The sequence below is a fragment of the Salmo salar genome, chromosome ssa09, assembly GCF_905237065.1.
Source record: "Salmo salar chromosome ssa09, Ssal_v3.1, whole genome shotgun sequence".
Lineage (NCBI taxonomy): Eukaryota > Metazoa > Chordata > Actinopteri > Salmoniformes > Salmonidae > Salmo > Salmo salar.
The window spans coordinates 128,941,580-128,965,753 of record NC_059450.1 but is presented as its reverse complement, the minus strand read 5'-3'; the positions used below and the strand labels follow the sequence as shown (position 1 = coordinate 128,965,753).

Sequence of the window (24,174 nt, the reverse complement as noted above, 5' to 3'; positions counted from 1 at the left end):
AGAGATAGTCTTGGACTCCTGTAGATTTAGGCCAGGGATGAGTCATGACCTGCATACCTGTCTCTCCCTCCCTGTGACTGCTATTCTTTATCCTCCTTAGCTCATCTTTGTGTCAACAAATTTAATTGTGAAGGCAAAGAACCATACCAATAAGAAAATTGAGTTGGTAATATCAACACACACCACAAGGGGGCGCTCCGTCCATGTCCTACACCTCAGCAATGACATTGGCCCTGCTGTGCCTTGCCTCAGAGCTGCCACGCTGCTATAGTGGAAGCATTCCTTCCCTTAGCAAGTCCCCACATAATAATACCCCAGGGCTCTCTACCTTAAACAGTGCTATAGGTTAACATTTATTCATTGGTCCATAAAATCCTATTTAAATGCACCAGATCGGGTCTGCAGTGAAACAATGCAATAATGACATTGCAGTCAGTCAGTCAGTCAGTCACTCAGACAATATGGCCAACTGACCTAGTCAGCACAGAATGGAGGACTGGACTACGACCTTCAAACTGGTCTTAGATCAGTTATCTATGAGATGTTTAATTCATGTATTATCCTTCCATAGAAAAAAGGTGTTCAGACTAGTCAATAGGAGAAAGAATTGACAGTGTCTAGTCTCATACCTGGATTCAAATACTATTTTTATCATTTAGTTGGGCTAGATTAAGATTGTTCTATTGGTTATTTTGAGCCAGGCAATCGCAAAACTACTAGCCCTGCCCATCTGGCACTCTAAGAAAGCTAAAGCAAATGAAAGATTGCAAATAGTTTTTGAACCCAGGTCTGTCTTGTGAGTCTATACCAGCCAGGCCTGGTTATAGCTGCTTCATGCGTTTATGATTGTTTCCCAGCCTCTCTCTCTGCTCAGTAAGCCCCTGCAGCTCAAACGAATAAAAAAATCTATACAATCCATCAAGGATTGTAGCCCGTCTGTACAGCATATCCTTGACATAAATACACACAGTAACGCACTACACACACTCATATGCATGTACACACACAGATTCACACAAACAAAAGCATACACACAGAAAAACACTTACACACAAGCACATACACAAAAACCACTGACAGGAAAGAACACCTCTCCTCATCTAGTCTGTGTGTGTACGGCTTTAAGTTCCCTCTTTGGTCTCCAGTGATTCATCTTTGCTCTTTCCCTCTTTTTCCCTTTCCATTATTAACCTGACTCACCCACTCCCACCTCCTCATACACTCAAATGTGTGGTCAGTCCACACACACACGAAAAATAGCATTCTGTATTCTGTTTTGACCACACCTCGCTCTAGTCGTCTAGTGTAGCCAGTCTGTCTGTTTCTCTCTCTCTAGCAGCCAGTCTGCCCCAATTCTCTAACCAGGACTCAAGCCTGGGTGCTCAGCTGAACAAACAGAGCCCCAGCACGGCTCCCCTGATATTCAATTACTGACCACACAGACAGACAGATCAGCAGAAGAGAGATGGCCATTGAACCTAGCTAGGGCTAGCCCCCTCCCAGAACCTCAATACCAGGGTCTTGCTCCTGTTGACCTCTGACCCCTCCCTAACCATGCCCCTTGCTGTAAATCTTCTCCTGCATGCCAGACACGCCCCCTGCTGTAGGCCCACATTGTCACATGACACTCAGAGAACACAGATACCAACAAGAGCTAGAGAGCTTTGATTTTCATGTTCCCTCTCCAAGTCTCCTTTTATGGTCTCTGTACCTTTCTCTCTATCGTCCTCAGTATGTCTCTCTCTCCCCCTCGCTCTCTGTGTGTAATGAAGGGATCAGATTCTGTCAATGTGGCTGGTGAGACTCACTTCCTGCCTTACACATCAGTCAGATGTCAGAGCTATTGATTCAATCACCAGGCTGTGCTGAAAACACAGGCAGTGGTGCCACGGGGAAGCTAGTTACTAGTACACACAGGTGCCTGCTCTAGTAAACTATGGGTTAAGTAGGCCACAGACACATTTGTACGCTCACCTGCACACACAGTCATATGCACAATTCATGCATAGAACACCCACACACTCCTCCCCAGTCTGCCTGGTAATGGAGTGCTCCACTGTGTGAGGAGAGAGGGCAGTAAAATGTAGGCCAATCTTTTTGCTCAGCTGCCTTTGTGGTGAAAGGCAAACGAGACTACAAGAATTTGACTGACACCAAAGGAGTCTTCATATACTGCAACACTCCACTTTCCATTGGGCTCCCGAGTGGCACAGCGATCTAAGGCACTGCATCTCAGTGCAAGAGGCGTCACTGCAGTCCCTGATTCGAATCCCTGCATCACATCCGGCCGTGATTCGGAGTCCCATAGGGCGGCGCACAATTGGCCCAGCGTCGTCCGGGTTTGGCCGTCATTGTAAATAAGAATTTGTTCTTAACTGACTTGCCTAGTTAAAAAGGTTAAATAAATAAAATATCCCCAGGCCTCTCTAGCTGCCTTTTTACTCTCGTTCTTATTCCCAATATTTCCATCTTTCACACTCTTATATTGAGCTCTGATGCCCTTTGCTCGCTCTTCCCTCTCATTCTATCACTCCCTCAGTGGCCCAAGAGCCTAATGGCATGGCGTGCGTGTGTGCACACTCCTGCCCCGGCAACTGTTGCCTTGAAACAACAAATTAGGGGAGGGACGCAAACATCTCCCCAGAGGGTGGGTTGAGTGCTGCCTGTGTTCTCTTACGGAATTGGCTGGAGAATGGAGTGGGATGGGCCGGGAATGCATTATTAAGGAAGTGTGGGGAGGTTGGGAACGTCTGGGAATGTCTGGAAAAGCAGCAGGGTGTAGTTAGGACATGGCTCTGGATGACTGGGAATGAGGGAGAGAGGTGATGCCATGCTTATGCCTTCCTTCTCTCCTACTATAGATGAACTGGTTGGGAGCAGGGGCGGTTCTGGGGGGGCCAGTGCCCCTGTGACAACAATTTTGGACCCCCTTGTGGCCCCCCTAAATGTGGAGTATGAAATCATTTTTACATAACTCATTTTTGCTATCGTTCTTTTTTTACATCCGTTATTAGACAGTGGCAACGCAGAACACTAATGATTATGAACATGGTCTTTTGCCTGCTAATGCCTGCAATGCAGTGAAGAAAACAATAATGTCTAATGTAACTGGCCCCTCTAACAGTACAACTGGCCCCAGCTTGGCACCCCCAGTTGAAATGGTATAGAACCACCACTGGTTGGGAGAGGACCCGAGGGGAACCACCCACCAGAGCCAGCTTACCGGAACAGTAACGTCATCATAGAAACTCCAGGCCAGAGCCCAGCGCATGGTCCGTCCCTGGCAGAACTCCGTGTGGGTCACTTTGGGTACCTGGGAACGGAAACAGACCGATACAGAGAACATTAGACAACGCTAATGGAGCAGACGACACCAACAAGCATAGCAATACACACGTAGCTCTACAGAGGCACATTCCCAGCATGTCCAGGTGAAGGAGAGCAGCACGACATCCTTCAAGGTGTGAACAGGACACATTTACACATACAGCGCTTAGTGCCAGAGCTGAGCACTCGCGAGAAGAGCCTCCAATAAGCATGAAGGACCTGGAAGATCAGTGTAAAGGACTCTTGAATAGTATCCACTCGATACCGCCTCCCTACACACAATCAATAAGCAGTGGGTTTCAGTGGGGAATGTGCTCCAGGGATGCAGGTCAAAGGTCAGGGACATGAAACTCAGAGGCAAGAAGACGCATCCCTATATGAGAGCGCCATGTTGACCCCTAAACACCCCCTGAACCAAGCAGCGAGAGAGAACAAGGAAGATGGAGAGAGAGAGAGAGAGAGAGAGAGAGAGAGAGAGATACAGGGTGCAAATAGCATTAGCATATTAATTAGGTCTCCTATTACACCCCCACCCTCTTGCCTGCGCTGGACTCTGGCCAAGGCTGCACTAACACTAATGAGCAGCGACAGCCCTCTGACACCTCTGGAGGAGCATGGGATTGTGGGATGGTCCTCCCCCAGTGATTGACGTGTGTGTGGTTAACACCATGGGAGCTGCTGTGCCAGTCATCCCCAGTGAATGAGTCTCGTAATCTCGGAGGTAAGCGACTGGCACAGGGCTGGAGACTAAGCTCTATAGTCAGTCAGTTAGCAGTCATGTGCTAGGGGCTAATAGCTAGGATAATGGCGCTAATGAACATTAGTGGCACTGACCTACCGTGTGTGTGCATACTTACATGTCTGTGCGTGTATGCGTACGTGTGTGTAATATGAATGTTTGTGTGTAGGCCCTGCCATGCGTTTCAGTCACGCAAGGCTAATAGAAATCAGCTCAATCAGGTCTGGGCTGTGACATTGCTTAGCCAGCGTATTAGCCAGGCTTGATCCGTTACGGTTCAGAAGGTATCTGATCCCCCTCTTCCGTCTCAGAGGTGGTATTAGAGATGGTGGGAGGGAGCTCATTCAACCCTCCATTACCTCACCTTATCACTGGGTATATATGGGGAATCAGGATATTTTTAACACATGCCAGGGCTGGGTACAGTACAGAGCATCTGTGTGTTGTATCCGGGCTGGGTACAGTACAGAGCACCTGTGCGTTGTACCCGGGCTGGGTACAGTACAGAGCACCTGTGCGTTGTACCCGGGCTGGGTACAGTACAGAGCACCTGTGCGTTGTACCCGGGCTGGGTACAGTACAGAGCACCTGTGCGTTGTACCCGGGCTGGGTACAGTACAGAGCACCTGTGCGTTGTACCCGGGCTGGGTACAGTACAGAGCATCTGTGGGTTCTACCCGGGCTGGGTACAGTACAGAGCATCTGTGCGTTGTACCCGGGCTGGGTACAGTACAGAGCATCTGTGCGTTGTACCCGGGCTGGGTACAGTACAGAGCATCTGTGCGTTGTACCCGGGCTGGGTACAGTACAGAGCATCTGTGTGTTGTACCCGGGCTGGGTACAGTACAGAGCATCTGTGTGTTGTATCCGGGCTGGGTACAGTACAGAGCATCTGTGTGTTGTACCCGGGCTAGGTACAGTACAGAGCATCTGTGTGTTGTACCCGGGCTAGGTACAGTACAGAGCATCTGTGTGTTGTACCCGGGCTAGGTACAGTACAGAGCATCTGTGTGTTGTACCCGGGCTAGGTACAGTACAGAGCATCTGTGTGTTGTACATGTTTGCGAGTGCTGTGTGTATAAGATCATGTATGAGCATAAAATGTCTCCTCATCGGAGCTCCCATTCTGAAGACTGTCTCAAATATATGCAGGTCTGTGTGAGCGTACAGATGTGTGTGTGTTTGTGCACTCACCCCTTGTTTTCTCAGCTCTTCCTTCAAAGGTGCCAGGCTGCACTTCTTTCCCAGCATGCAACTGTACCACCTGGAAGAATAATACTCTATTAGGAGTGTGTGTGTGAGAGAGAGAGTCCAGCACGCTGGGCATGAACCCCTGCCTGCGATCAAACAAGCGGCAGATATAGGATCTACCTCTTGCTTCCCTCCATGGAAAACCATCCTAACTGACTTTCTATAGTTCTGAGGCAAAGAGGTTAGTTGTAATTACTACATATATAAATATATATGAGAGAGAGAGACAACAGGGCCAGTATGAGTCTCTATGGTGAAACAGAGCTTTGAAGTCCAGCCCATGGCAGGGCAGATCAATCTCTTTCCTCTGCAATGAAGAGATAAGTCTACTGTAATCAATAGAACAGCATATAGAGCCTCAGTACTAACCAGCAAGGATAAATACAGAGTAACTTAGCATGAGAAACACACAGAGACAAACCTAGCAGGGAAAAATAGACAAACCAACAGTGAGTCAATCTGTATTGGAAAACTAAACGACGCATGACGAACCTCGTCTGGTTGGGTTGCCCGTCCTGTCTAGATTAATTAGGCCTAGATACTATACATCTATGAGCAATGCTGTGTATGGTGAGGATGGCGTGTTTATTGTTATGGTAATGTCACAATCTTTTCAAGAGATTCTCCGGTACTTTGTATACTTCTTAGCCAGTAGTTCTGAAAGTAGTGCTTTCAGTCCCCGAAAATTGTGTACTGCCACATGTGCACTGCTCTGTGTGCATGCTGTGTGCATGCTGTGTGCATGCTGTGTACAATGTCAACATTTAGGATCATTACGTTTGATGTACAGTTACAAGATGACATGGCGTCACACCCTGGGATGTTCTGAAGAGAATGAGGCTGTGTGATTATTGTGAAGAGAATTCGCCGGGGCGCACACACCTGAATGCACTCATGACTCCTTTCTATGCTTACCAAAATTACAGTCGGTTTCTCTGAATTGCCTTGTGAAAGCTAAACACTGCAAGATCATATTTTCGAACTTGGCTAGTCATATTGGCATAAGGGGTAATGGTGGGAGTGAGAGGGTTTTGGGTAGGGGTGGGGTTAAGGGTGGGAGTGAGAAGGTTTTGGGTAGGGGTGGGGGTGAGAGGGTTTTGGGTAAGGGTGGGAAGGGTGAGAGGGTTTTGGGTAGGGGTGGGGGTGAGAGGGTTTTGGGTAAGGGTGGGAGTGAGAGGGTTTTGGGTAAGGGTGGGTAGGGGTGGGGGTGAGAGGGTTTTGGGTAAGGGTGGGTAGGGGTGGGGGTGAGAGGGTTTTGGGTAAGGGTGGGAGTGAGAGGGTTTTGGGTAGGGGTGGGGGTGAGAGGGTTTTAGGTAAGGGTGGGAAGGGTGGGAGTGAGAGGGTTTTGGGTAAGGGTGGGAAGGGTGGGAGTGAGAGGGTTTTGGGTAGGGGTGGGAGTGAGAGGGTTTTGGGTAAGGGTGGGTAGGGGTGGGAGTGAGAGGGTTTTGGGTAAGGGTGGGAAGGGTGGGAGTGAGAGGGTTTTGGGTAGGGGTGGGAGTGAGAGGGTTTTGGGTAGGGGTGGGGGTGAGAGGGTTTTGGGTAAGGGTGGGAGTGAGAGGGTTTTGGGTAAGGGTGGGAGTGAGAGGGTTTTGGGTAAGGGTGGGAGTGAGAGGGTTTTGGGTAAGGGTGGGGGTGAGAGGGTTTTGGGTAGGGGTGGGGGTGAGAGGGTTTTAGGTAAGGGTGGGAAGGGTGGGAGTGAGAGGGTTTTGGGTAGGGGTGGGAGTGAGAGGGTTTTGGGTAAGGGTGGGTAGGGGTGGGAGTGAGAGGGTTTTGGGTAAGGGTGGGAAGGGTGGGAGTGAGAGGGTTTTGGGTAGGGGTGGGAGTGAGAGGGTTTTGGGTAGGGGTGGGGGTGAGAGGGTTTTGGGTAAGGGTGGGAGTGAGAGGGTTTTGGGTAAGGGTGGGAGTGAGAGGGTTTTGGGTAAGGGTGGGAAGGGTGGGAGTGAGAGGGTTTTGGGTAAGGGTGGGAAGGGTGGGAGTGAGAGGGTTTTGGGTAAGGGTGGGAGTGAGAGGGTTTTGGGTAAGGGTGGGAAGGGTGGGAGTGAGAGGGTTTTGGGTTATGGTGGGAAGGGTGGGGGTGAGAGGGTTTTGGGTAAGGGTGGGAAGGGTGGGAGTGAGAGGGTTTTGGGTAAGGGTGGGAAGGGTGGGAGTGAGAGGGTTTTGGGTAGGGGTGAGAGTGAGAGGGTTTTGGGTAGGGGTGGGGGTGAGAGGGTTTTGGGTAAGGGTGGGAAGGGTGGGGGTGAGAGGGTTTTGGGTAAGGGTGGGAAGGGTGGGAGTGAGAGGGTTTTGGGTAAGGGTGGGTAGGGGTGGGAGTGAGAGGGTTTTGGGTAAGGGTGGGGGTGAGAGGGTTTTGGGTAAGGGTGGGAGTGAGAGGGTTTTGGGTAAGGGTGGGAAGGGTGGGAGTGAGAGGGTTTTGGGTAAGGGTGGGGGTGAGAGGGTTTTGGGTAAGGGTGGGGGTGAGAGGGTTTTGGGTAAGGGTGGGGGTGAGAGGGTTTTGGGTAAGGGTGGGAGTGAGAGGGTTTTGGGTAGGGGTGGGAGTGAGAGGGTTTTGGGTAGGGGTGGGGGTGGGAAGGGTGGGAGTGAGAGGGTTTTGGGTAAGGGTGGGAAGGGTGGGAGTGAGAGGGTTTTGGGTAGGGGTGAGAGGGTTTTGGGTAAGGGTGGGAAGGGTGGGAGTGAGAGGGTTTTGGGTAGGGGTGGGGGTGAGAGGGTTTTGGGTAAGGGTGGGTAAGGGTGGGAGTGAGAGGGTTTTGGGTAGGGGTGGGGGTGAGAGGGTTTTGGGTAGGGGTGGGGGTGAGAGGGTTTTGGGTAAGGGTGGGAAGAGTGGGGGTGAGAGGGTTTTGGGTAGGGGTGGGAGTGAGAGGGTTTTGGGTAAGGGTGGGAAGGATGGGGGTGAGAGGGTTTTGGGTTATGGTGGGAAGGATGGGGGTGAGAGGGTTTTGGGTAAGGGTGGGAAGGGTGGGGGTGAGAGGGTTTTGGGTAGGGGCACAAAGGCCTCGCCTCAAGTGGCACCATGAATTATTGAGGACCTGTAATATCCCCAGATGTTCCCCACTTTGTCATGCAGAGAGGAGGCTGAACATTCATGTTAACACACACACACACACACACACACGCTTCCCCACTTCCTTCCTCCAGTAAGACCTTCCATCCCCCAAAAACTAAAATATCCCATAGGGGGTCAGACAGAAGCAGTCAGATTCTTGGCAGAGTTGTACATTTATTTTCAAGCTATTCCTTCCAAGAGTACAAAGACCGGTGATTACAGCGTTATTACCCTCCACATAGCTAGTGTTTATCAGATCAATAAAAGACCATGACTAGCAGAGGGCATCTCGTTGAAAAGGGGGACTTTTCTGGCTGGTGGTTGGGGTGTGTGTATGACTGTATCTGTGTGTGATAGTCTGGTGAGAGTAATTACAGTTTAGTGTTGTTGAAGGGGGGGTGGGGGGGTCGTGAGTCTCAGAGGACCAATCAGAGGGGCTGGCTTGGTTTCCGTGGACACCTGGCGGTAGCTCTGCTGTCCCAGCATGCAGTGTGCGGAGTGACAGCCTGCTACTGCTGCCTTGGCCCCGGCCCCAAACAAACTACACACACTGCAGGGGAGGAGAGGAAAGAACAGAAGCGGAAGAGGGAGACTAGGGCAGGCACACAACACCAGCCAAGCGCACCATACAAGTACACTGGTGTGAACACACAGACACATGCAGGCAAACAGACACAGAGATGAGAAAAGAGATGGACACTTTTCCCTCTGCGAGGACCACTCATCTTTTACACAAACACTCTCCTGTGGTTGACAATCATCTTTACACACAAAAATATGGTAGTGACACAGTTCAACACACTCGTACACATCCAATCACACACCTTCCAAGTCAGCCACTTGTCTCTGTCACCACACGTGCAGTGTGATCAAATGTAAGTCACTCTTTCTCACACACACACACACACACACACACACACACACACACACACACACACACACACACACACACACACACACACACACACACACACACACACACACCTGTTCCCTGCGGGCATGCAGATACTGCCGGGAGGGGTGGGGGACTGTTTACTCCTGGTGCCAATTCATTAAAACTCTGGGTGACAGCTCCATCCCATCGTTCTGCTCTCCTCCATCAGTGGCCCTCTATCATCCCTCCTTACCTTTCATTTAGGATGTAAGGGTGCATTTTTAACAGAAGGTAAGGAACAAACACCCACCAACACCAACTGATAACAATCTGGCTTTTTTATATTATATTTGGGGTCTAGGAAAGTGGTGCAGATAAAGAAACGTCTCTTTTTCAAGACCCTGTCATTCAAAGATAATTCGTAAAAATCCAAATAACTTCACAGATCTTCATTGTAAAGGGTTTATACACTGTTTCCCATGTTTGTTCAATGAACCATAAACAATTAATGAACATGCACCTGTGGAACAGTCATTAAGACACTAACAGCTTACAGACGGTAGGCAATTAAGGTCACAGTTATGAAAACTTTACGACACTAAAGAGGCCTTTCTACCAACTCTGAAAAACACCAAAAGAAAGATGCCCAGGGTCCCTGCTCATCTGCGTGAACGCGCCTTAGGCATGCTGCAAGGAGGCATGAGGACTGCAGATGTGGCCAGGGCAATAAATTGCAATGTCCGTACTGTGAGACGCCAAAGACAGCGCTACAGGAAGACAGGACGGACAGCTGATCGTCCTCACAGTGGCAGACCACGTGTAACAACACCTGCACAGGATCGGTACATCCGAACATCACACCTGCGGGACAGGTACAGGATGGCAACAACAACTGCCCGAGTTACATCAGGAACGTACAATCCCTCCATCAGTGCTCAGACTGTCCGCAATAGGCAGAGAGAGGCTGGACTGAGGGCTTGTAGGCCTGTTGTAAGGAAGGTCCTCACCAGACATCACCGGCAACAACGTCGCCTATGGGCACAAACCCACCGTCGCTGGACCAGACAGGACTGGCAAAAAGTGCTCTTCACTGACGAGTCGCGATTTTGTCACACCAGGGGTGATGGTCGGATTTGCGTTTATCGTCGAAGGAATGAGCGTTACACCGACGCCTGTACTCTGGAGTGGGATAGATTTGGAGGTGGAGGGTCCGTCATGGTCTGGGGCGGTGTGTCACAGCATCATCGGACTGAGCTTGTTGTCATTGCAGGCAATCTCAACGCTGTGCGTTACAGGGAAGACATCCTCCTCCCTCATGTGGTACCCTTCCTGCAGGCTCATCCTGACATGACCCTCCAACATGACAATGCCACCAGCCATACTGCTCGTTCTGTGCGTGATTTCCTGCAAGACAGTAATGTCAGTGTTCTGCCATGGCCAGCGAAGAGCCCGGATCTCATTCCCCCAGAAATGTCCAGGAACTTGCAGGTGCCTTGGTGGAAGAGTGGGGTAACATCTCACAGCAAGAACTGTCAAATCTGGTGCAGTCCATGAGGAGATGCACTGCAGTACTTAGTATCTAGTGTGGCCACCAGCTTGCATTGACTGTTACTTTTGATTTTGACCCCCCCCTCCCTTTGTTCAGGGACACATTATTGAATTTCTGTTAGTCACGTCTGTGGAACTTGTTCAGTTTATGTCTCAGTTGAAAAGCTCTGACGAAGGCCGTGAGGCCGATACGTAAGCTTATTAAATATCAGTGATACTATCAAGAGCAGTGTGCGCTTTCCTTTTTCCTTCATTATGTCTCAGTTGATAAAATCTTGTTATGTTCATACAAATAGTAGTTGACAGTGAGAGGACGTTTCTTTTTTTTGCTGAGTTCATTTGGAAACCAGCGTGATGCGATCTTGAACGCTACTCCACCACACCCAGTGTACTGATGGGGACCAATGTGTGGTGTGTTTGTGTGTACTACGCGCACGCGTCCTGTGTGTGTGTCACTCTCTCTCACCGCAGGCGTGTCTTGAGCTGCAGGCTGTCGTGGATGATCCGCTTGACAAACTCCAGCTCTCCTCCCTCAGCCATGATCTCTGTCACTCCACCTGTGTTCACTGAGCTGGGGGGAGGACGACGAGAGTTTCTGGAATTTACCCCCTGGGGAGAAGAGGGCGGGGGGGAGAGGGGAGGAACAGGGTGGGAGGCAAAAAGAGGGGGGAGAAGGAGAGGAAAAGAGGGGCATGGGGCGAGAAAGTGAAGGGTAGGAGAAAGAGGGAGTGACAGAGAAAAGGTAAAGAAAGGAAAAGAGAAAAATAGAGTGGGAGGTAAACAGTGAATAAATGTGATTTATAAAGGCGTTTTTCCAGATTCTCAGAACACGTTCCATCTAAAGAGGCCTACCTTAGCCTCTAGTTGGTTGGCGAAGAAGGGAGGGTTACACATGCAGAAGTCATAGACGATGGCTGACTCCTCCTTTAGAGCGTCCATTAACAGGGTCTTCTGGGGAACTTTCACCACTGGGACATGAGACAGGGCACGGACACGTTATCAACAAGGTTTCAAGCCATCTTCCTTTCAGTAGTGGAACATTACAATGCGGCTACCAATGGACAGCTTGCCACTGACCTTTGATGAGGTCCGAGAGGTTGTTCTGCTCTACGTTCCTGGTGGCATAGTCAAAGCAGATGTCATCTACCTCAGTAGCCAGGTAGTGCCAGCCGTTCATAGAGGCTCCCAGCAGTGGGTAGATACAGGACGCTCCAGTACCTGGGGATATAACACACTACGTGAGGGACAGGGTGTGTGTATTCAATGCCACTCCCGCTGTCTCTTATTGTCCATAATGAATTAACAAGAGGTGATCCAGACAGCCATGATCAGATCATCCACGTCTAACAGAGGCCAGGGCCTCCAATCTACCCAACCACAGTGAGGTCCCCTGGGGCAGTGGAGTTGGGTGAGATGGCACCTCGCAGGTCAAGCTTTGGGAGAGAGTAATGCCCTGGGGCTATCCATCAGGAGAGTGACAGCTCCAATCAGCTTACAGAATGGACCAGGCACCAGGGTCACCAATCACTGACCTGTCCGTCTCCCTGAGGAGCTAAACTGACGAACACACACATCACACTCTCTGATGGATAGAGCAGGAAACCAGCCATGACATGTGGATGGGGATTTGGCCAGTGATATCCAGTGGTCCACAGGAAATAGATAGGCCTACAGTACATGTGGGATCCGAAGGTGCATGTGCCAACCATCATGCAGCCCCTCTCTGTGCCAGTCTCTGTGCCAGTCTCTGTGCCAGTTTGTGATGCACACGGGCAGCCAGCTACTCTTGGACTAGTAAGAGTCAGCCTGTATTAAAAACATGTCTCAGAGTAGGAGTGCGGATCTAGGATCAGGTCCCCCCTGTAATTAAATTCATATTCATTATGATCTCATATGGCAAAACTGATCCTATATCAGCACTCAACTAAGACTTGTTAATATGTGTCCTGGGCTAGACCTGTGCCAGGCAGCCCCTCTCTGCTAGCCTGTAATGCTCAATGTCAGGCAGCCGTTCTTATAGGTTGTCCCCCAAATAGCACCTTACATAGCACAATACTGCCCATAGGCTTTGGTCATATGTAATGCACTGGGCCTCCCAAGTGGCACAGCGGTCTAAGGCACTGCATCACTACAGACCTGGGTTCAATCCCGGGCTGTATCACAACCGGCCGTGATCGGGAGTCCCATAGTGCGGCACACAACTGGCCCAGCGTCATCCGGGTTAGTGGAGGGTTTGGCCGGGGGTGCTTTACTTGGCTCATCGCGCTCTAGCGACTCCTTGTGGCAGGCTGGGTGCCTGCAGGCTGACCTCGGTTGTCAGTTGAACAGTGTTTCCTCCGACACATTGGTGTGGCTGGCTTCCGGGTTAAGTGGGCGGGTGTTAACCTGTTGGGTCTAGGGGGCAGCATTTGCACGTCTGGATAAAAAAAATGTACCCGATTTAATCTGGTTACTAATCCTACCCAGTAACTAGAATATGCATATACTTATTATATATGGATAGAAAACACTCTAAAGTTTCCAAAACTGTTTGAATGGTGTCTGTGAGTATAACAGAACTCATTTGGCAGGCAAAACCCTGAGACATTTTCTGACAGGAAGTGGATACCTGATGTGTTGTATTGATTTTAAACCTATCCCATTGAAAAACACAGGGGTTTAGGAATATTTTGGCACTTCCTATTGCTTCCACTAGATGTCACCAGCCTTTACAAAGTGTTTTGAGTCTTCTGGAGGGAGATCTGACCGAACAAGAGCCATGGAACGGTGATGTCCCATTAGACACCTGGCGCGTACTTCATGTTGGGTACCCTCGTTCCAATACGTTATAAAAGGCTATGCATTCGTCCACCTTGAATATTATTCATGTTCTGGTTAAAAAAGGCCCTAATGATTTATGCTATACAACGTTTGACATGTTTGAACGAACGGAAATATATTTTTTCCCCTCGTTCATGACGAGAAGTCCGGCTGGCTTACATCATGTGCTAACGAGACGGAGATTTTTGGACATAAATGATGAGCTTTTTTGAACAAAACTACATTCGTTATGGACCTGTGATACCTGGAAGTGACATCTGATGAAGAGAATCAAAGGTAATGGATTATTTACATAGTATTTTCGATTTTAGATCTCCCCAACATGACGTCTAGTCTGTATCGCAACGCGTATTTTTCTGGGCACAGTGCTCAGATTATTGCAAAGTGTGATTTCCCAGTAAGGTTATTTTTAAATCTGGCAAGTTGATTGCGTTCAAAAGATGTAAATCTGTAATTCTTTAAATGACAATATAATATTTTACCAATGTTTTCTAATTTTAATTATTTAATTTGTGACGCTGACTTGACTGCCGGTTATTGGAGGGAAACGATTTCCTCAACATCAATGCCATAGTAAAACGCTGTTTTTGTATATAAATATGAACTTGATAGAACTAAAAATGCATGCATTGTCTAACATAATGTCCTAGGAGTGTCATCTGATGGAGATTGTAAAAGGTTAGTGTATCATTTTAGCTGGTTTTATGGTTTTGGTGACCCTGTCTTTGACTTGACAAAACATTACACACAACTCTTGTAAATGTACTGTCCTAACATACTCTAAATTTATGCTTTCGCCGTAAAACCTTTTTGAAATCGTAAAACGTGGTTAGATTAAGGAGATGTTTATCTTTCAAATGGTGTAACATAGTTGTATTTTTGAAAAATTTGAATTTTGACATTTATTTGGATTCAAATTTGCCGCTCTTGAAATGCACCTGCTGTTGATGGAGTGCACCACAGGTGGCACGCTAGCGTCCCACCTAGCCCCAAGAGGTTAAGAAGCGCGGTTTGGCTACTGCTGGAGGAATATCCCTTGAGCAAACAAACATGATCACAAAGTAAATAACTTGACCACTCTCCATTACTGATGTGATGTTTATATGGGAATTTTATTTTATTTATTTAACCTTTATTTAACTAGGCAAGTCAGTTAAGAACAAATTCTTATTTACAATGATGGCCTAGGAACAGTGGATTAACTGCCTTGTTCAGGGGCAGAACAACAGATTTTTACCTTGTCAGCTCTGGGATTCGATCTAGCAAACCTTCGGTTACTGGCCCAACGCTCTAACCACTAGGCTACCTGCCGCCCCAATGGGAGTTTATTCATCCCATTTAGCATTGAGGATATTTGTGCTCTATCAATATAGACAGGTGAGAAACCAACTGTCTAATGTAACTAAGAACCAGTGGAGGGATTAAAGGACCAGGCCTTATAAAAGCCATGTATTCCTCTACAGAAACAGGACTGGTGGTAAAGAGGCATCTAGCAATGATGGCTGAAACAAGATGGATGGTTCATTTCAAAGAGATCAAGGGAGAGGGGGATATATTTAGTAGGGGTTATCAGAGGTCAGAACTGTACCGATGTCGATGCCCCTGCGTGGTTCCCCCCGGCCTCCGATCAGGTCCTCCACCCAGTGGATGTAGTTGAGTCTGAGAGGCACAGTGGGGATGAGACGCTCCAGAGGGATGTCTATAGTCAGCCCAAAGTCTTCCTTCAGCAGGGTACAGGTCAGGGCTCGCACCGCCTCTGGCTCCTTGAAGTTCAGCCTGCAGGAGGGGGAGGGGCAACAGATGTTGTAGTAACTACACCATAACTACACAGGTAAAACAAAAACAACTACACCGTAAACCCAGACCTTAACACATTTATTGTAAACTCACAAAGAGAGCCACTAACTAAGAAGCTCTAAATTAAATGGCAAATCAATTCTACCCCACCCTTCTGCTTCTCCTAAAGACCACCCTGCCCCTGCTGCTTCTCCTAAAGACCACCCTGCTGCTTCTCCTAAAGACCACCCTGCTGCTTCTCCTAAAGACCACCCTTCCAGGCTGACACCATGTCACATAAACCGCCCCTCTCCAGGCAGCCCTAGACTGCATTCCCCCCTTCCTGAGCAGCCCAGTGCTCCATATCTCCCATCCCCCTCATTACTGCTCATCACACGCCAACCACCACGATGTGACCCGTCAACAAATTAAATGAGCTTATCAATTTACACTTCTTCGCTAATGATACAGAAATCATATTTTCCAGCATTAAAGCACATTTTGTGTTTGAGAAACAAAGAGAGTGGGACAGATAGAGCAAGATGTGTGTAATTAACCAGTCTGTGTGCTGCATTCACATCTCCAGACAGCAATGAGACACCTCCTGGTGACAGGAGCGTCTGGCACCTCCTAGCTGGGTTCGGGGGGGCGAGACGGAGAGCCTATTCACTACAGCAAAGAGGAGAGAGACTTTCACTGATGAAGAGCGTGACTACAGGGAGAGGATGAGTTAGACTACGTGCGTGTGGGGGAAAGTGTAATTTATATAGTACAAATGTGACAGACTGGGGTTCGAACCCGTGTCCCTGAAGACCGTGTTAGCCCACTGAGCTAAAGCCTAGGCATTGGCTACGGTAGTCGTCAGGTTTCACAGTTTCTCCCTTCTCCTTAGAAGCAGTCCGATGATCAATATGCAGAGAACGAGGCCATTCAGAGCCTGCCTGCTCAGCCTTCTATTTTTAGACCGTAATGTGTGTGTGTGTGTGTGTGTGTGTGTGTGTACGTATGTACTGCAGAGCACTGCAACGCCGGATCTCTATGGCAACCACCCCACACAGGCAGTAAAGCACACGTAAATCCAGCCACGCTGGAGCAATATGGCTGATACCGGAAGAAGCGTGAGCGTGCACGAGATCGAGACGCACATTGTAGGGTGGACGTTTGTGCGCCAGACGATGGACGGTGTGGGACATGGGACAAACCGGTGGCAGTATAAACCACGTTTATGAGAGAATTGATGTTGTCTGTGATAAAGTGTTACAGGAATAAGGTGAGTGGGGGGGATGGTGACGTAGAGGACTACGGTGGAATGATAAGGGCAGTAAGAAGCCTAAGGGAACCTGACGTAATGAAAGCAGAGTAAGGTTGTGAGGGGGATGAAGGTTGCGATCTGTTGTTAGGAGGGTTGTGGGCTGTGGTGGGTGAGTACACAGGGAATTCTGGTCTCCAAACTACCTGGGCGGAGGCATACTCATCAGTTTCCCGCTGCATTTGGAAATACAATAGTGAGAGGACAATAAAGGGAAAGACAGAGGAAGTACAGCAATTAGAAGGGGGGGGGCAAAATATCAGCAGATGGAACAGAAGAATGTGACCTCATGAGAGAAGTGAAACTGTGATGAGCACAAGAACAGTCCTAGTGCAGTGAGATGAACAAATCCATTTCTACCGAGGGAACTGCTGCAGCTGAAGAAGCCAGAAGCCAGCAGCACAGTTAGCCCCCACGTCTCCCCCCACCACTGACGTAGTCCATCAGCACAGAGAGAGATGGAAAGGTGACCTTCAGGTTAAACTCATTTTAATTCTGAATGCACAGGATCATTTTTGGACAGATTAGCAGCTCCATTTCCCACATCAGGTTATTGTTCGCTGCACTGAACACAACATGTACTGACTGTTCCTGACTCAGATGTGTAGCCAAGATGAGGAGCTCCACTTTAAATGAAGAAGGCACTTCTAAGTATGTAGAAGAGCTCATCAGGTATAAAACAAAGAAAACTTTTAGGGCCACTAAGTTCAATGCAAAGGAGAAGCTGAAGCCATTCAAAGAAGCCACAGTTATCCTCAGTAAAGAGCTCAGCCCTAATCAAAGTCCATGCTGATCAGGGGGTCTCATTGGTTAACAAGCGAAGCAATCAGAGGTCCAGGTAATCAGTTGGCCGTAATCAGAAACCCAGTCAACCAATCAGGGAGACTGAGGTGATTTAGCGCACTTCTACCATATAAACTACCTATCTAGTGCCTTCAGAAAGTATTCATACCCCTTGACATACCACATTGTTGTGTTACAGTGTGAACTCAAAATGGATTAAAATGATAATTTCTCACCCATCTACACACACTACCCCTAATGACAAAGTGAAAACATGTTTTAAGAAATGTTTGCTAATTTATTGAAAATTAAATACAGAAATATCGAATTTGCATAAGTATTCACACCCGAGCGGCAATTCCAATTCTTTTGGGGTAAGTCTAAGAGCTTCGCACACCTGGGAAAAAAACACCCTCATTATTCATAAAACAACTTGATTGTCAATCATTGCTAGACAGACATTTTCCAGTCTTGCCATAGATTTTCAAATTCCACATTATGGGGTATGTGTCACTAATCTACATACATCTCAATTGAATCCATTTTAAATTCAGGCTGTAACAAAATGTGTAGAAAGTAAAGGGGTGTGAATACTTTCTAAAGGCACTGTATATGGTCTAGCCAGGGGACTGGTTTTCAGACTGATCCATATTTCTCCCTTCACCACCTCCTCCTCCTCCTGCCTTCTACGATGGTAACAATTCAAGCAGAGCACCAGGAAGGTACCCACTGTGAGATGGAAAGTTCCATTGCTCCATTTATTAAAGGAAGGGAAAAAAACCTCCTCCACCCACCAGGGATGGTTTCTCTGCTGGTAATATCTGCACCCCCAAAAACGATGACAGCCCAATGAAATGTCACCCAGAGTAGTGAATTTTTTATACCCTCCCGTGGCATCATGGGTCGTCAGCCAGCCAGCCAGAGACAGCCGCGATGGAACGCCTGGGCTGGGTCATCTCTCTGGTTCATGCTTCCTAATCCCATCTCTCTGCCATTGAGTCCTCGCTCTCTCCATCTCTTACATCCCTCTCCCTCCTTGACGAGAACCCCCCCAAATATATCTTTCAATTCTAAAGGCTAATTCTCTCTCATCCCTCTCGTCAAACTTCTCTCAATCACATACCCCTCCTCTCTATCTTTCAGTCTCCTCCGGCTCCAGTGTGGCTCAGTGAGAGGAGACTGGTTTATTCATCTCCCAGGGATTGGTCGTCTCCTCGTCGTCTCCCCAAGATAACTCTGATCCACTGAATCAATGGCTGCTCAAGTACTCAACTAAGGCTACTTACTTACCAGATTAATACACCACAAATACAGAAGTATGCTAATCCAACCACTTGCTTGGTGGCAGAAGGGGATCCTAAATCACTGGCAAAGAACAAGAGGAAAATATCCAGACAGGATTTGCCAAGCAGTGGACTAATCTTGAAGTTCCCTTGAAGCTTTAAATTGTGTTCATACTAGTGTGAGAGCTGCAGGGAGACATCAGTGCTGGATTGTAGGGATATTCAGGGTGAAGACTTGTGTCTCACTGGTAGGTCTGTTTTCAGTTTACGGATCTTACACTTTTGGGACTACTACATTTGTTCCATTGCACCAGGCAAGCTCAATCAAGAGCTGCTGAAATATTTGAAAGAAAACAAATAATATTTTAACCCACGCAGGTCTGGTAGTGAGCTAACTCTAGAGAAAGAGGTTGTGTTGTCTCCCTCAGTCAGTCATTCTGTCCATCAGTGAGTCAGGTATGGTAATATTAGTCCCGTGTGGCTCAGTTGGTAGAGCATGGTGTTTGCCCACGCCAGGGTTGTGGGTTCGATTCCCACGGAGGACCAGTACGGGGAAGAAAAAAAAAAATGTATGAAATGTATGCATTCACTACTGTAAGTCGCTCTGGATAAGAGCGTCTGCTAAATGACTAAAATGTAAAACGTAAAATGTAATAGAGCTCTTTCTGTCTGTCAGAGTCTAGTTCTGTCAGTGAGTCGTCTCTCTGTCCGTCTGTCAGCGAGTCATGTACTGTATAGTAATGATTTTCTCTTCTGTAATTACCACCTGGCTGCTGCAGATGGACATCAAGCACATTTAAACAGCTCTCCTCTGCCTCACTGCTCACCCACACAGTCACTAAACGGCCACGCCAGACAGCTGATAAACTAACTAGCTCACACACACTATGCACATTCACAATGAAAATACCCACAGCCCACGCCAATATGTTTTCACTCATACAGTAGATGCTTGCACCTGGTGGTCACATCGGCATGTCTGTCTGCATTCATTTGCATTTACACAATGTAATTTTCACACTGAGCAGACGGTTGCCAATTTCAACACAAAGACGAGGCTGGATAATTTCCAGCGTACAAACAAGAGGGGTATACACACATGAGCATGGGGGGGTATCCACCAACTAATTGGAGTGGTGCTGGACAGGCTAGTCCAGGGGCAGTTTGGGCCTTCAGTCTGTCATTAGAAGGAAGCAAAAGAGAGGCCGGCTACACAGGACACTTTTCATCCTCTACCATCAAACAGAGACCGCAGTTAGTTGATAGATAGGGAGAGAGAAAAATAGAGGAGAGGGGGATGAGGGAAGAAGAGGAAGAAGAGAGTGAGCAAGACAGAAATAAGGCAGAGAAAAAAGAAGCAGAGATGAAGGAAAGGACAGAGACAAGAGAGAGGTATAGAAAGAACAGAAGAAGAGCAAGAGAGATGTGCTTTATTTGGCCCCGTCAGCTCCAGATCAGCACGAGGTGTAATGATGACCGCGCAGTTGAGTTGATGTCAAAAACAAAATTATCCCAACAGCCTCCCTCTCTTTCTTTGTTCTCCTGCTCAGCTGTCAGGTCTTTGCTCTACTGCACCTGGCTGCCTATCCAGCCAGAATAACCTCTCCTGCAGACACAAGCGAAGGCAGTACTGGTCGACCAGGACGTCTTTCAATCACGCCTCTAAGCTTCTTGATACAACACTTTATTTAGTCTTGTAAATGAAAAGAAATGATTGAAATTGGTTTCTCATAGACCCTCACATCTCTATTCCAAATCAAATTATGTTTTTTTACAACAGAATCAGAACCGGAACAAAGGTGATCTACACTGTCCCAGAACAGAACTGTTATTTTAAAAGCATGGGAACCGGTTAATAATGTTATTTTATGTTCCAGGTGCAACAAAGCGCCTATGCAAAGCCCTCACTCTGTCACTCAGAAACGTATTCCAGTGTGTGTGCACATAGGCAACCTGCCCCTCCCCCTCCGAAGCATAGTCTGGTGCCGCTTTGCACACTCACAAGCTTCTTAGCTAGCTAGCTGCTCCAACTTTAAGCCAACTCTGAAGTTCAAAGAAATTCAAAGTTCCTCAATAGGTAGGATTCTGTGGGCCTAATTCAGATAATGCATGCCATAACAAGATACCCAGAGCTTCAAAGCAAGCCTCGTCCTCCACCCTCTCTCGCCAAACACAACATTTCTGTTGCATCTCGCGCCCTACACTCGCCTGTCCAATGCATGTAAATACCTTCCCTGCACTGACTGGAAAAGTAATTTAACGCTGAGCTAAATGTAATTATTATTTTTTTTCCCCAAAGGTTTAAAAAGGAACAGAAAGGAATGATGTAAACCATTCTTTTTTTGTTGTTCAAACTGGTTTAGAACTTCATTTTGCCGGTCGGAACAGTGGAATGAAACAAAATAAGGGTTCTGTTAAGATTGGACCATTATTTCAGTTCCAACCCATGACTGTCTGACTTCAGCAGCCAGCATGTTTGTTTTTCCCACAACCAGGGGGGTAAATCACACAAAAGCACACCACGATGTGATATGTGACAGGACTCAGGACTCAATCACACAATCTTCCCCCTTGTCAGTTCTGTGAAAGAAATCTCTCTCAAGCCTCTGTCATGACTCTTCTTCACAGCACAATCTTAACAGTAGAAATGTGATCTGAAAAGCAACTAAGGGAGATAGAAAGCAGCACCAAAGCTCTCTGCATCTCCACATCCATCTAGGCTCCCTCTCACTCATTCGCTCTGTCCCTTCCCTCCCACTACTTCCATCCCCCCCTCTCTTTCGCCTACTCTCTCTGCATATTTCATATCCCTGTGTGTGTGTCCCAATTACTGGCTGGCAGACCCTGTGCTGCAGTTAGTGGCTCAGGGAGAATTGAGACTGCCTTCCATCCTCCCCAGGCTCTGTGTCCCATAACCCCCCACTCTGCAGCTCCCAGTCCCTCTCCAGCCCTGGTTTACAACTTCCCACTCCTCCCCATCAGAGCTGAGATTCTGTCTGTAGTGCATACATTAATCATGAGTCATCCTTTTTCTTCTTCTGTAGCTGATTAACCTCACAAGCAACCACAGGCATTTGCCTAAACCCTGCTCCAATAGAGATCAGGGAAGCTAGTGTCTATAGGTAATGTCTAACTTAACGATAGCACCAACATGGCCTGGTTACTAATCATCATGGTTGTCAGCAATGACGCCCGTTTAGATCATCCTGTCTAAATACTGAACAGTGGACACCTAAAGTCACCTCACCTCCTCCCCATACCCCATCAGCTCTCAACATTCTAGCACTCAGCCATCCAATCATAACGGTCAGCTCAACGGGACGGACACTGGGCGATGTGTCCCTGCAGAGGCATTGATTGATCCCTGCCCAAATCCATTGATCCCTCCAAAAGAGGAAGGGAGAAAAACACCACAACACCATAAAAAAGGATGAGAGGAAAATCAACGAGTCTTTGATGCCTCTCTTCTGCTAAGTCTCTGAACCTCCTACTGGGAGTTCAGCTAACATAGTGAGGACACACACACACAGGTGAGAAAGCTACAGTAATGAGAGAAAATGCTGGGAAGTTCGCAGCACTTTGCACTCAAGGACAAAAAAATGTATCATCCTGCCACACAAATGGGTTTTACTGGTGTGACAAAATCAATAGTGGCACAAAATGGCACTCAGTCGTAGATAACTTGTCAACAGCCTACAGCAGTGGTTCCCAACTCTGGTCGAGTACCTCCAACAGCACATTTTTGTTGTAGCCCCTGACAAACATACCAGATTCAACTCATTGATGGCCTGATGATTAGTTGAAAAGTTGACTAATCAAGGTGTGTTTGTCCGGGGTTGTTGATGGGGTATTAAATAATGGTTAAATTATATATATATATATATATATATATATTTGATGACCGGAGTTGGGAACCACTGGCCTGCAGCATATGTTATGGGGCGTATTCATTACGCCGATTTTGTTGCAAAACGTTTCTTAAATGGAAACAACCGCAACGGACCTATCTGCATTTGTGAAATAGAACTATCGTTATACTGTTTTCTTCCGTTTGGTTCTTAAACGGTCAACGATGTCAGTAGTTAATGAATACGCCCCTGTACTCACATAGCTCTGCCAGCCAGGTTGGTGTGGACATGCTGCTCGAAGTCTGGATATTTGGAGGCCAAGTAGGCAAAATCCGGAGGCTTGTCTTTGTAGCGGTTCCGCGGGTGCATTGATTTGTTCAGTGACATTCTCACTTCACTGTGGAAGAAACACAGCTGTATTTACACCTGCAACTCTTCAAAGGGTTGGAAGACTAACAAGTTAGCTAACTGACGTAGATGCGTGTAAAAGCATACAAAGATAACGCTATGTGGGTATTAGCTAGCTTGTTAGCAAACAACAGGCATTCATCATTAAACTGCAAGCTAGCTAACGTTAGCTAAAGCACATTTGAACTCCATGCTGCCTGTCAACAAAATGGCTAGCAAGACCTCTCTAAACGTGATACGCTAGCGTTAGCTAATCTCTTTTTTTGGTGACTTGAGTACCTGAAATATTCGCTCGGAATATATTCTAAAAGTTTGAAAATGTCAACAGTTGTCTTGCACACACGAGCAGCGAACTCACGTTAGACTTCTTGCATAAACGTTTAGACCGCGTTTCTTCCGGGATGGTGGATGAAGTCACAACTCTGCGCCGAGACATTGGTTGACGTCAATATTCCGCGCATTTTTTGAAACAGTTTTATTTGTATTTTTTTATTTTTTTATTTTAACAGTAACATGCAAAACATGAACATAACAGCCAGAGGGATTCCAAAGAAATGAGAAAAAAAGGGAAAAAAACTATTCCACATTATATCAAATCAAATACAGACATATAGCGAATACATTTTTTTGACATTTTGTTTTGTATACGTTTTAAAGACTCTAAATAGTTTTCCAAATCAGATAAAAAAATTAAGGGGCCTTTTCTTCATAAATTTAGATTTGTGTATGAAATATTTTCCTAATAAAATAGATTTATGACATACTCACGTTCAATTGTGGAATCAGTGTAGTAAAATAATATGTAAAACTTAGAAATTTCAATGGTTGTATGCAATTTGAGGCCAAGATGTATTTTTACATCAGTCCAGAACACTTCACTATATAAACAATTACAGAATAAGTGTTCAATAGATTCAGTTTCTAGTTCACAAAAACTGCATTCACTGGTAACATCAAGTATATATTTAGAAATCAAGCTATTACATGGATAGAATCTATGGATTATCTTAAAGGAGATCTCCTTTACTTTATTGGTCACCATAAATTTGTGTGGAGTGAGCCAAGCACGGCGCCAGTTTACATCAAACGATGATGCCCAACAAAATATCGCAGAGGGAATAGACTTCCTGTAGAAAATATCCCTTAATAAACGATTGTTGAATTTCGT

The 24,174-nt window shown here is 47.1% G+C and overlaps 1 protein-coding gene across 2 annotated transcripts in view; it reads right to left on the bottom strand.

The window, feature by feature from the left end:
- Positions 1-23,445, bottom strand: part of mettl16 (methyltransferase 16, N6-methyladenosine) — a 31,080-nt gene extending 7,635 nt beyond the window's left edge. The window contains exons 1-8 of one of the 2 annotated variants that reach the window (XM_014214212.2): positions 23,365-23,445; positions 22,858-22,995; positions 15,188-15,375; positions 11,857-11,997; positions 11,632-11,747; positions 11,246-11,388; positions 5,261-5,330; positions 3,224-3,313 (exon numbers count right to left, since the gene is read on the bottom strand). In XM_014214212.2, the coding sequence (XP_014069687.1) occupies positions 3,224-3,313; positions 5,261-5,330; positions 11,246-11,388; positions 11,632-11,747; positions 11,857-11,997; positions 15,188-15,375; positions 22,858-22,985 (876 nt within the window). In that variant the 5' untranslated portion in view covers positions 22,986-22,995; positions 23,365-23,445. 2 annotated transcript variants of the gene reach the window in all.
- Between the last annotated feature and the right edge of the window lie 729 nt (positions 23,446-24,174).